The sequence below is a fragment of the Oryzias melastigma genome, linkage group LG14 (assembly GCF_002922805.2).
Source record: "Oryzias melastigma strain HK-1 linkage group LG14, ASM292280v2, whole genome shotgun sequence".
Taxonomy (NCBI): domain Eukaryota; kingdom Metazoa; phylum Chordata; class Actinopteri; order Beloniformes; family Adrianichthyidae; genus Oryzias; species Oryzias melastigma.
In genome coordinates this window covers 6647262-6659897 of record NC_050525.1, presented here as the reverse complement: position 1 = coordinate 6659897, position 12636 = coordinate 6647262, and the positions used below count along the sequence as shown (strand labels likewise).

The window sequence follows — 12636 nt, the reverse complement described above, 5'->3', positions numbered from 1 at the left end:
TAGGGTTCATATCCTGAACTTGTAGTTGATGAAACAATTGTTTGTCTAATGTTTTTGATTTTGTCCCTGAAGAATTTGGCAAAGTCATCATAGGCTTTAGTGGAGTAAAGTTCTGGTGCCACTGACACAGGGGGTTTTGTCAACCTGTCGACTGTATTAAATAAGGCCCGAGAATTATGGGAGTTTTTGGTAATAATGTCAGAAAAATAGGACTTCCTTGCATTGCTCGGTTGTAAATTATATAAGTGAAGTTTCTCTTTATAGATGTCATAATCTACCTGTAGTTTAGATTTTCTCCATCTGCGTTCAGATTTCCGACATTCTCTTTTTCCGTTCTTTACCAGAATGGAATTTCTCCATGGACCAGAGATCCCCTTCAACTTACTTGGAGCAATACTATCCATGATATCTGACATGTTAGAATTAAAGCTATTAACAAGTTCGTTGACTGAATCCCCTGAGAGGGGAAGAGTCAGAGAGAAAATCTGATTGAACATCTCACTAGTATTTTCAGCTATATACCGTTTTGTGATCTTCTCCCTCAAAACATTTGTGTGTACTGGAATTGTGCTCTCACAGAAAACACAGCAGTGATCAGACAGACCTAAATCACATACAGTAACCTTAGAGATGTTCAGACCTTTGGAAATCAATAAATCAAGAATATTCCCTCTGTTGTGTGTGGGCTCTGTTACATGTTGAGTCAACCCGAAATTGTCCAGAGTGTTTATCAGGTCCTTAGTCCCTTTGTTCTCAAGATTTCCATAATGGATGTTAAAATCTCCAGCCATGATTATACAGTCAAAATCAAGACAAATTATAGACAGCAGTTCACTAAACTCAAGGTTAAATTCTGGATTATATCTAGGTGGGCGATAGATATTGATAAATATGGTTTTGAGTGAGGCCTTCAGCTGTAGGGCTACATATTCAAAACATGGAAAGTTTCCAAAAGATAACTTTTTACACTGAAACATTTCATTGAACAAAACTGCAACCCCCCCGCCCTTTCTGCTTGTTCTTTCCTCACTGATAACACCATAATTGGGAGGAGCTGACTCTGTGAGAACTGCACCCCTACTATTCTCATCTAACCAGGTTTCAACTAAAAACATAAAATCAACTTTGTTCTCAGTGATAAAATCATTAATTAAAAATGTTTTTCCTGCTAAAGACTTAACATTTAAAAGTGCTAACTTGAGAGGTCTAGGAGTAATAATATTTTCATTTACCTTCTTTGTTTGCGTTTTGGGCAGGTTACATTCCTCCTGTTAGTGACAAGTACAGAAACGGTGTGTGTTTCTAGAGAACAGGGTCCCAGGTTTTTTTGGAGAACATCATGAATGTTGGTATTTCCACAGCCTGGACCCTCAACACATCAAACATCTGACTGCAGGGACAGGATATGATGTTGTACAGGAGAGGGTGGGGCTTTACGTCGTCCCTTCGAACGTTCTGGTGACAGAGTTATGAGGGACAAAAATGGATTGGCCAGAGGGGTAGATCAAAGCCCAATCCCGACTCGCTCCATCATCTGCTCGGTGAATTTCAGGTGGGGTGAAGAGGGTGAAGAGGGTGAAGAGGGGGAGGGGGAACCGTCAGGAGTTTGTTGGTTTGGTGGTCTTTGGGAGGGTCCACCTTCCTCGTTGTTTTTCCTCTTCCGGTGTTCGGAGGCAGGTTTCCCTTTTCTGATGTTTTCCTCCAGTTGGGGCAGCTCCGTTCCTTGTGTGGATCCAGTCTGTGTCTGGCCTTGACACTGAGATAAATTTATCTCACTCTTGGCATGACGCAGGAAGTAGAAGAGATTGGAGGAGAACAGTTTAATTCCTGATTTATTTAAACTGAATCCATTTTCTTTAAAAAGATGTTTGCGTTCCCAGAAAATGTGAAAGTTGTTGATGAAATGAATTCCTGTTTCACCACATGTCGTAGAAAGCCACCTGTTCAGTGCCAACAGCCTGCTGAATCGCTCTTCTCCTCCTCGAACAGTTGGAATGGGACCGCTGATAAAGACAGCTGCATTCATGGAGCTCACAGTTCTTATCAGTCCAGTGAAGTCTTGCTTTAAAACTTCAGATTTTTGCTTGGACAGATCATTTGACCCTGTGTGTAGTACAATGTTTTGTACTGATGGATACTTTGCCACAGTTTGCAGAATTCTCTCCTTCATGTCACTGACCATATTGTTTGGAAAGCACAGGACTTTAGTGTTCCTGCTGCAGAACCACTGAACATCTTTTACAGTGCAATCACCCACAATCAGAGTCTCAGGCCGAGCCTTCAGCTTTCTTTCTGGCCGTTTACCTTCTGATGGGTTACAGGTCCTCCTTGTGCTGCTTTCCAGTGGATGGTCATTGGGTAATCCGGGGTCATCTGACAGTGGAGCAAATCTGTTTTGCAGCGTCACCGCTCCGTTCATGCTTGGCTTCTTTCCTGTCCTCCGGTGTACGGGAGTAGAAGAGGTCCTCTGTCTCGAAGGAAGAGAGGGCCAGTCAGCCTCAGAGGCTTCAGCTCTCCACGGGGGGTCGGTCCTCCCATGTCCTCCAATTCTCCAGCTGTTGGACTTATTCTTTGGCTTTGCTCCAAGATGGTTCCAGGGAGGATTATCTTTCGATTGTTTGTTATTGTCCACAGATGTTGTCTTTCTCTCCGTAGAATCTGAGCCATTTAGCTGCGTGGTAGCTTTCTCTTCTCTGCTGAGATGAGGTAGTGGCAAAGTTGTGTTGTTTCCATAAAGTCCATTTACCTCCACGTTCACTTCTATGTGGCGAACCTTTGTTTCCAGTGCTGTGATCTTCTCCAGAAGGTCTTGGTAATCCTTTGCGGAAAGGAAAGGGATCTTGCTGCTAGTTAGCCTTGTGTTAGCTGCTGCTCCGTTTATCAGGCTTCAGCTGTGTGAAGGCCACATACACGAAGCGCTTAAGATAAAATGTTTTAAAAGGAATGCAGGAAAAAATGTTTTTTTTTAGAGTAAAAAAGAAAAACAAATCCGACCCGATGGTTTAAAAGTATTCAAAAGTTATTGCTGGTGTGATTAAGAAAAGAAAAAAGGAAAATAATGAGAGAAAATTAAAAGCAGAAGGTGGAGCAAAGCAATGTGCGTCCGCACTCTTGCAAAGCAGGAAGCAAAAAAGCCCATTCAAACACTCCATTACCAAACATCTATAATCACCAAGTGCAATGTGGGTAACCACCCTTGTGTCTTTTGGCACACATGTAACCAAGCCTGGGATCTTCCAAACAGAGGTCAATATGGAAAGAAAATAGTCTCACTCAGATATGTGCGTGCATATTCTTGTTTGTAACTCATATAATACATTTTGTGAATAAATAAAAAACTAACAAAATAGAAAAAAAATACAATGTACACATGCAAAAAATAAAATTACAACAGCTTGAAACTAATTACACATGTAAATCTCTAAAAATGGAAATAAAACCTCAGTTATGCACGAATCTGAGATCAGTCTGTAAGTGATGCATTTAAATGCTGCAAAAATGCTGGGTCATCAGAGCTTTCTTATCGGCCATTTTAAACTTGGATTGTGAACAATATCTGGTGAAACTTGACATTGTCCCACTTTCTTAAACATCCTGCTATCCCCATGACTGGAGTGCTTGGGACAGAGTCTCGTGTCAGGGAGGAAGTGATCAGTTCTGAAAAATATTTTTATTTTTAAAGAGATAAGTGTTTTTAAAAAACTTATTTAGACCTTTTTATATGAATGAGCGGGCATATCTGTTTAAGAAAGTGGGAAAATGTCAAGTTTCACCAGATTATTCACAATCTAAGTTCAAAAGTACTGATAAGAAAACTCTAAAGACCCAACTTTCTAGCAGTCTTTAAACGCATCACTCATGGGAAACTCTTGGAGACACGAAGAGTCTCACCTCAGATTTGTGCGTAGCTGAGGTTTTGTGTGTGCGTAACAAGCGGTTCGTGCATAACTTTTAAAGATTTGGCGTGTAATTATTTTCAAGCTTTTTACATTTTAATTTGTGCATGTGTAAATTTTAGTTTTTTGGATTTCATGTTTATACTGATGCACAAAGTCTATTATTTGAGTTACAAATCAAGAATTAAAATCCAAAGTTACGCACAAATCAGGAATTAGGCACGCATAAATCGGAGTGATACTTATTTCTCTCCTCAGGTCTACCGTTACCTCTGCACCATGGCCGCCCCAACTGTTAGAGTGCACTGTAGTTGTACCAGTATTTGCCACTGACAGCAATGCTGAAGAACCACCGTCCAAAACAAACATGGAGGAGAAACTGATCAGTCTCCTCCTGAACTTAATGATATTTCTCTTATTTGCATTGAGACATTATTATTCTTGTCTTCCTAATTTGACTAATACAGCACAGCAAGACATGGAACAACAGCTGAAACAGCCGTCCTGCAGGCACAATATGAAGGGTAATAATCACCATAACCCAGACATGGAGACGTCCTCACTGATGCTTTTGTAGAGCTCTTCAAAATAAATGAATCTGATCTCTTAACATCATTTTTGTCTTCCATACATTGTGGGGCGAGGAGATAGTAGAGGCGGACTGGAAACAAATTCATTCAGCAAATCATCCATAAATGTATAAGTGAATAATTAACACTATGTAATAACCTATTATGTGCAATACCTCAATAACACACTCAAACTGTTTTGATAACGCCATACATACTTTGCTCTTCTTTACATTGTTGGACTTTATTATTGTACATTGAGATTTTTATTTTTATTATGTATACTCCTGTAAGCTGGTGAAAAACTTAATTTCCCCAAGGGTGCCATTCCAAAGGGATCAATAAAGCCAGGTTTAAGTCTAAGTCTAAGTATAAATGAGATATGCAGTCAATGCTTCCATGTGGCAATGAGGCCAAAAACATTAATGGTAATTTCTCTGAGGTCGTTTCAATTCATTTTAGCTCAATTCAGTAGAAGTGAGTTTAAGCCAGGTGGGGATGGATGTCTTACTGTTACAGTGTCAGAACGCAACAAGGTGGAGTTCCTCCTCAGAAGGTCCAGTTCAGAGGACAGCAGGCTCTTCCAGTTCACTGCAGGGACATAGAACACCACGAAGAACCAGTCATCCTGACAGCTGCGGTCCTTCTTCTGAACCAGTACCATCCAGCCAGCTCTGTGTTGTATAGGAACTCACCTGTTGTTGTCTTGACAGAGGTGGGGGCCATCTCAGTGACCCCTTCTGTGGTCATAGCTGCTGTCGTTGTCAGGCGAGGAAGACTGTTGGCTGGAGCTGAAAAACAGAAACACCTAAGTCCTTTCTGAAAAAAAATGGAAGCCAAGTAAAAGGATTTGATTTTGTGTCAGTCTTCTTTGCATCTCATCAGAGTCAGGTTGAGGTCTTTGCTTCGGCTGGACAGTTTCAGATCCGTAAACCTGATCTTTGTCACGCTTCTGTTGTAGGTTTGGGGTTACGCACCTTTAAATGTCAGTACACAAGCTTCTTCAACTGTTCTCTGGATCTACATACAAGTGTACATTTCCTGTCTGTCTGTGTTGTTCTGCAGTTCAGCCCACCTTTGACCACCCTCAGATTCATGATCATTTTCTTGTCGTTAAAGAGCCCGTCCACGTCCACACGACAGCAGTATGGCCCACTGTCCGTCCTCCTCACACTCAGGATGTCCAGGTCCATCTGCCCATCCAGGATGTCCCCGGTCAAATGGTACCGTTCATCCACCTGCACCACAAGAACGTCGGGATGACACATTTGACAAAAATCGAATTCTGTGAAAGGAGTTTATGGTGCCATGGATCACATGTTTTGACTTCTGGTTGAGTGAAATCTGGTGCAACTTGACGCTTCTTGCTAGTACAGAATCAATCTTTCCCTTTTGCAGGGCTTTACCGCTTTATTGTCTAGTCTTGGCCTTGGAGCCCTGGTTTCTGTCTGTCTCTGCTGGACTAAACTAATTGGTGATTTAGATAACTGACCACACCTCAACACTTCTCTGGAACCAACATTAATTTACTAAAGCAGAAAGTCATCCGAGAACAAAAGCTTCTTGGTCAGTCCAGCAATGAGTATTGGTGGAGTGTGTTTCTGGTCCACATTCCTCCAGGTCTTCCTGTTGCCAATCACAAGAGGCAAAGCTGCTCCAGTATTTGGCTACTGATCTATTTGGGTTATGTCTGCTCCCTAATGATTGACCATTAGACATCTTGCTGAGACACATTCACCATGGATCCTGCTTTAGTGTCTCTAATGATACACCAAACAACAATACGATCATTCTTGTTCAACTCTCACCACCAGCAGCAGCCAATTAATATGGGGGGTTATTGGTTTTAGCCATTGATTGAGGTATTGCACCAGCCATTTAGGGAGTTCGTCACTTATTTTTCTTCTATACTCACCCATCTCTCTAATGCCTTGTCTCTGTGTCCTTATTTACAACAGAAGCCTGTGAAGTCCAAGGATGGGCAAGTCATGCAGCTTTGCATGAAATCTGAACTTGTTTTCCAGATGGACATCTAATATATCACTTCCTTTACAAAAATTGCTTAGTCTAGATCAAATTACTCTGTGGTAAGAAGCTCAGATGAAAAAAAATTCTAGTCTCAATATAGAAGTACACAACCCAATTACTTGATCATCTGCCACCTCATTTTTATTGTACTGCTTTTTGCAAGTTTGTTATGTCTTTGTTATGAGTCTTCAGTAGTTTTGAAGACTCCATTGTCCAAACTCCTCCCACTGTATTCCCTCTGACACTCCCCCTTTGATCTCTCTTTCTTATCACTGCCATAATATATTCCTGCTAAAATGACTGCTATAAATTTAGTTCTAAAGAAACCTGGTTGATAACCCTGTAATATCACACCAGACACTGCATTTAAAATCTCTTCATCCATCTTGTAAGCCCCCTTAAATCTTTTTGGGGTCACAAGGTTGCTGAAGCCCTCTTTCAGGCACTGTTGGGCAAAGCCAGGGTTTACCCTGGCTTGTTGGCCAGTCCACTGAAGGGCCGAAGCTAAATAGCCTAAAAAAAGATTAGCAACACAACTTGACCCCCAGCTTTCTCAAAAGAACCTTTATGAACACTTACAGACCATTTGTGTGTTTTCAATGTTTGCACTACCACTGTGCTGGCAAGTTCACGATGTATATATTTTTAATTAGTCGTTTTAAACTTTCTTGCGGGACCTGTGTACTTTTGTTGTAGTTTGGAGCAAGTTGAGTTGTTAAAAAGAACTTCTATGACTTCTAAATGAATTCATTCAGTGAGGATCCTTTCTTTTGGAATAGCCCCATCAGTCACTATGTCTTTGGGTGAGTCAGTAAACCACCTCAACTGTTACAAACCTGTAAGTGATTGTAAACTCAAATTCGTGTAAGAAAATCTGGATGAACCAAACCGACCTTTGACACGATGCCATTCTCGTCCGTCTGCACCAGGATGTTGTTGCACCAGAAAGTCCCACAGCTTCGACCCCAGCAGACACGACTCAGACCGAAGCGCTTCACGGAGTACTGACAAGACAGTGAGGCCACGCCCCCCTCAGTCACTTTAAAAGAGGAAACGGGCGACAGCTGTCCACCTGACGAAGAACAGCAGACCAAAAAACAGCGATTCTGTCAGAATGAGATCATTTTCAGTCAGGATACATTTGTTAGAAAGATCAAATGTAAAAAAGAAATAATCATTAAACACTTTTTTCTATTCAACCTCCAAACAAAGGTACAACGACAAACTCAGTTGTGATATTTGACTTGCTGTACAAGGTTTTGTGTATTCCACCGGATCTGGACTGCATTTTTTAATCAAACCTAAACTGCTCGTCGCTCAATAAGAACCTGCAGAAGCTCTACTGGTTTAAGAGGAGAACCCAGATTATCCTCATCCCTTTGATCAGCCTCTTTACTTCACCTCCTGAAGACGACAGTCAGACAATTCTTCATATTCACATTTGTCTGTGTGGACCTGTGTGTGCAGATTAATGCAGAAAGTGGTTCCACTCTAGAGCACAAAGTATTTTCTCAGTCAGATTCTGTAAGTCGTCTCAAACAAAGCTGAGTTTGGTCTGTAATGTTCATCATAGTAACACTTCATCTATGAAAGACAGGATGTAAACAACAAATCCAGGAAATCAATGTTTGTTTGTTTTTTTTAGTTATCTATTTGTATACTAAAGAAGAAAATAACAGCAAACGCTCAGCTGTCCAGGACGTGCACTGTGAATGCATCTATCCGTGTCCCCTGGAGTTCATTCCACGAGGAAACAAGCCGATCCTCCCAATGCTGCCTGGTATATGCAGACGACAGTGGGTTTTTACATCAGCTGTATGACGGACCATCAGCTCCAATCTCTTCACTATGAACAAACTACAGTGGGTCCTGAAAGGAGCTTGTTTCTTTGCTGGACCAGAATCCCACACTGTCTTGAACTGACAATTAGACACAGAAGGAGGTGAAGGAAAATCTGTAGCCGCAGGTTGCAGACCCCTGTGCTAAGAAGAAGCAAGTGGTTATGTAACCAGTACCATCAAGGCAAGCTGAAACACCTGGCCATGCTTTTATTGTGGAGGGTCCCAAACACTATTTAAGCTCCAAGTTGATGGATGCACTTCCTGCTGCTTACTTCCTGCTTCCTGCCACATGCTGCCTGCTGTCAGCTGTTACTAGTACTACTACTACTACTACTACTACTACTACTACTACTACTACTACTACCACTACCACTACCACTACCACTACCATCACTACTACCACTACCACTACTACTACTACTGCTGCTGTTGCTGCTGTGGTTAGCATTTGACCATTTGACCAGTTTGAGGTAATTAGTCTTGATTTGCTTAGTTGATTTTGTTTAAATTCATAGCAGAGATTTTTCCCTCTATTTTGTTTAATTTTCCATTTTTGTAGCAGTCCGTTTTGGAAAATTTTTGTACATTTGGAAAAAGAAAAAAGCGCTCCATTGGAATTTGAAACTGGATTACTTGATTAACTATTTTGTCATTATTCCTGGAAAAAAGTATTTGAATTGAAAGGGCACTGTGTTTGGAAATGAAACCTTTGAATCAAACAGAATTATATTTTGATAAGTTTGAACTGAATATTTATATTTATTTCTTCCTAAACTTTGTAAGTGAGCTAATCTTTGATTTATTTGTTTAATTACTACCTTCACTGTGGTCAAACTGTTTTGTTGTGATTCTCATTTTGATATTTTCTGACTCATCCTAGGTCAGGTTTTTTTGTTGTGTGTATTCTTCTGATGTCCCAAATCGATGGCGAGCTACCCAACCTGAACCAAGCTGGACTATAAACATCTCATCAATCTGCAATAGAGCCCAACGGATTATCACCACACTCATTGCAGTGAAATTCTCAAGATCCATGAACTTGGACACTTCAAATCTACCTTCATTCCCCCACAACCTTCCTCCTCAGCCTTCGCTCCCTATTTTGTGTTTTTGTATTTATTTTTTTTCTTCAATACAATCGATTGAAATCTTTATAAGTCTTTGTTTCATTCACGCACCTTTGGCTCCTTGAGACGAACCTTTTTCTGTTGATGTCAGCACGTCTAGCCTCATTTTAAACAAAGCGTTACAGTTAGTAGGCCTACACTTCTTTAATTTATCTGTTGTTGAGACACAGAGAGAAGTGTGTGTTGTGATTGTGTGTTTATTTTTTATCTCTAGTCCATTCAGATACAAAAACCTGATCGCATTTATCTATCGTAGTGTTTTATTGTGAAAAAATTGGTTATACTTTGAAAATAAACCAAGTTTCTTATGTAACTAGATGTAACTTCCTGCCAGAATTGACGCGGATCACTTGCGGCTCAAACACAACATAGACCAGACGGACGGCGAAACAATCCGCTTCACGACGTGAGCCTTCTGTTGGAGGACTGCAGTGCTTCCACGACTTGTGTGAACTAGCCGTAAGTACAGTGGAGATAATTTCAGTTGTTTTCCTGATCACTCAACACTTAGCCTTTCTGCTAACATGAGGTCATCAAACTACTTTAACCCTAACACCTGAGGCGTCATCGGTGACGCTTAAACACAAAATCCACGTTAACTTTTCAACCCTGAACACGATCACTCTGATTCAGAATCTACTGGAATTACATTGATTGTGTTAACGGTGGATAAGTTACATAAAATTCAAGAACATAAACACTGGAGCGCCGCTGTTAAAGCGTAAACATGGAGGTTTGAGCAACAGTCTCCAGTCTCCTCAGCTGTTCCTCCTCACACTTCAGAGAGAAGCTTTCCTCCCTCCAGCGGTTGGAGGATATCTGGTCAGGAACATCTGATTCCATCAGAGCCGGAAGACTGAGAGATGATCTCAGACGGCTTTCTGCATCTTCTCATTCTGGCACTCATCCTTTGTGGCTGTTTTCGCTGCAGGTTCTGGATCAGATTGATCCCATCTCATCTTCATCACTTCCTGTTCATCGTCAGTATCCCTCTTCACTTCTTTGTCAACTTTCAGAACAGATTCTCCACAAATGTGTAGAAGAAGTCTAAATTTGACTATTTCAAAGAACAAATGTTCAGAACAGGTGACCTGAACCCATGAGAGTTTGAGCCGCGGCTGTCTCAACGTGAGGATGACTCACCTGTGAGGATGAAGAGAAAGGTGATGAAGGCTCGTGGCGTTCGAGGCGGCGCAGCAGCCATCGTGTGTGTCTGTGTGTGATTTGGTTGGACCACAACAACAGAACAGTGAGGGTCTGTGAGAGGGGTTGGGGGGGTCACGGGGGAGGGGCCAGCCGCACACTGTGTGTTTGTGTGTGGATGATGAGGATGTCAGTGTGACGCGTCAAGACGTTTTCTTGTCCCAGAGACAAACAAGTTTGTCGTCATCGTCACGATTCTGTTTTCCTCATTTTGACTTAATTGAACCAGAAAAACTGAAAACTTTAAACTTCAGTTCAAGATCAAAGTGGAAAACTATCCAGGAGAAGCAAGTTTGGTTGAGGAAAATGAAAGACGTGTTTCTGGTGAAGGAAACATGGAGGACAGAAAGACTTTGTCTCTGCGGCAAACACACACACAGCATGGAGACGTCGCAGACGCACACAGAACCCTTTCATTCAAACCAAATACTTCTGTTTTCTTCAGCTTGCTCCTCATGATATCGGAGAAACTGAAGTGCTTATGAATCTCATCAACTTTAAAACTTTTTGCATTTGAAGTGACTTCAGTCGCTCCAATGTGTTTACGTTTCATTTTTCTCTTTGATGAAGAGCAAGGAAACCATGAACGTCAGTGAAAGCATGTCACTGTTCTGCTTAGGCTTCTCCTGAAGGACTCAGTAGATCCTTCTTCCTTTGGTTCCTGATCTTCGGACTCAGAAAGGAACCTGCAGGAGGACCTCAGGCCCAGAAGAAATGAACAGCGACTGATGAAACCCAAGAAGTAGACCCCTCCTTCCACTGAAACTTAGATGTTTTTTTTCTTCAAAGCAGAAGAAGATTATGTTCCTGTCTTTCAATCTCTTTAAATGAGGAGAAAAAAATGATATTTTCTACACATGAAGCAGATCTGTTGTGTAGGTGTTATTATTGCTCAATCGATGATGTTTGCATGCTCTCCTTCTTCTATGTTTCGCTGACACACTCACACCAAATGCAATTCACACAACAAATTCTCGTGCTTCGCCCCTCTTTCGTCATGCAACAAATTCGCTGCTCGTCACCTATCAAAAAATCTTCCTGCTTGACAACGCGGCCGCATGTGGGAGGAGCTACCAGCTAATGCCTTCAGGATGATGCTATAAGGAAAAGTGTCTGTGGATATCTCACTTAGAATGCATGGAAGACACAGATAATGTGGAGAAATCAGGTTTATTTATGGTGAAGAGTTCTACAAAAGCATAAGTAATTATGTCTCCATGTTTGGGTTTATAGATTATTGTTAAAAGATTATCCCGGTACAGGGGGCTGTGTCTGCATGACAGCATGTTCTTATTGGCTGGACACACCTGAACCAGGTAATCAGTCTTGAGTAGGGACTCATGACTAATTACCTGGTTCAGGTGTGTCCAGCCAACAAGAACATGCCAGAGCAGGACATATTGGAAAACATGCAGGAATGAGGCTCTCGAGGACCAGGGTTCCCTATCCCTGTTTTAGATGATGCAGCGAGATTTTGTGATATCAAAAGCTGATGAGAGATCCAGTAGTACCAATACAGTGTAACGACCAGAGTCAGAAGCCATAAATATATAATTTGAAACCTTAAGCAGGGCAGTCTCAGTGGAGGGGAGTCTACAGAAACTGGATTGATACAGATCCAGAATACTGTATTTATCTAAGAAAGCAGTTAATTGCACTGTTACCACTTTTTCCAGAATCTTAGTTAAGAAAGGTAGTTTTGATATTGATCTATAGTTATTTGGATCTGTGGGATCTAAGTGAGGCTTCTTAAGGATTGGACTGACCAGGTTTCTAGAGAAATGCTAATCTTACAACATGTGTGGGCCGACCACGTCAAATGATTTAAAAAACAGGGATGTGAAAACATTAAGCAGGCAGGTAGAGGGCTTCATCAGAGCTACTAAACTTCTCACTTCCTCAAATGTCACAGGCATGAAGGACGGCCACAGGCACAATGAGGGACAGAGGATAGGGGTCCAGTCTGCAGATG

General features: G+C 41.5%; 1 protein-coding gene across 1 annotated transcript in view; it reads right to left on the bottom strand.

Annotated features, from left to right (window-relative positions):
* Positions 1-10708, bottom strand: part of timd4 (T cell immunoglobulin and mucin domain containing 4) — a 12848-nt gene extending 2140 nt beyond the window's left edge. Inside the window, exons 1-5 of the mRNA XM_024261238.2 lie at positions 10605-10708; positions 7387-7565; positions 5541-5703; positions 5161-5256; positions 4977-5056 (exon numbers count right to left, since the gene is read on the bottom strand). Coding sequence (XP_024117006.1) covers positions 4977-5056; positions 5161-5256; positions 5541-5703; positions 7387-7565; positions 10605-10665 — 579 coding nt within the window. The 5' untranslated portion in view covers positions 10666-10708. The remainder of the gene's footprint in view (positions 1-4976; positions 5057-5160; positions 5257-5540; positions 5704-7386; positions 7566-10604) is intronic.
* Positions 10709-12636: the final 1928 nt, after the last annotated feature.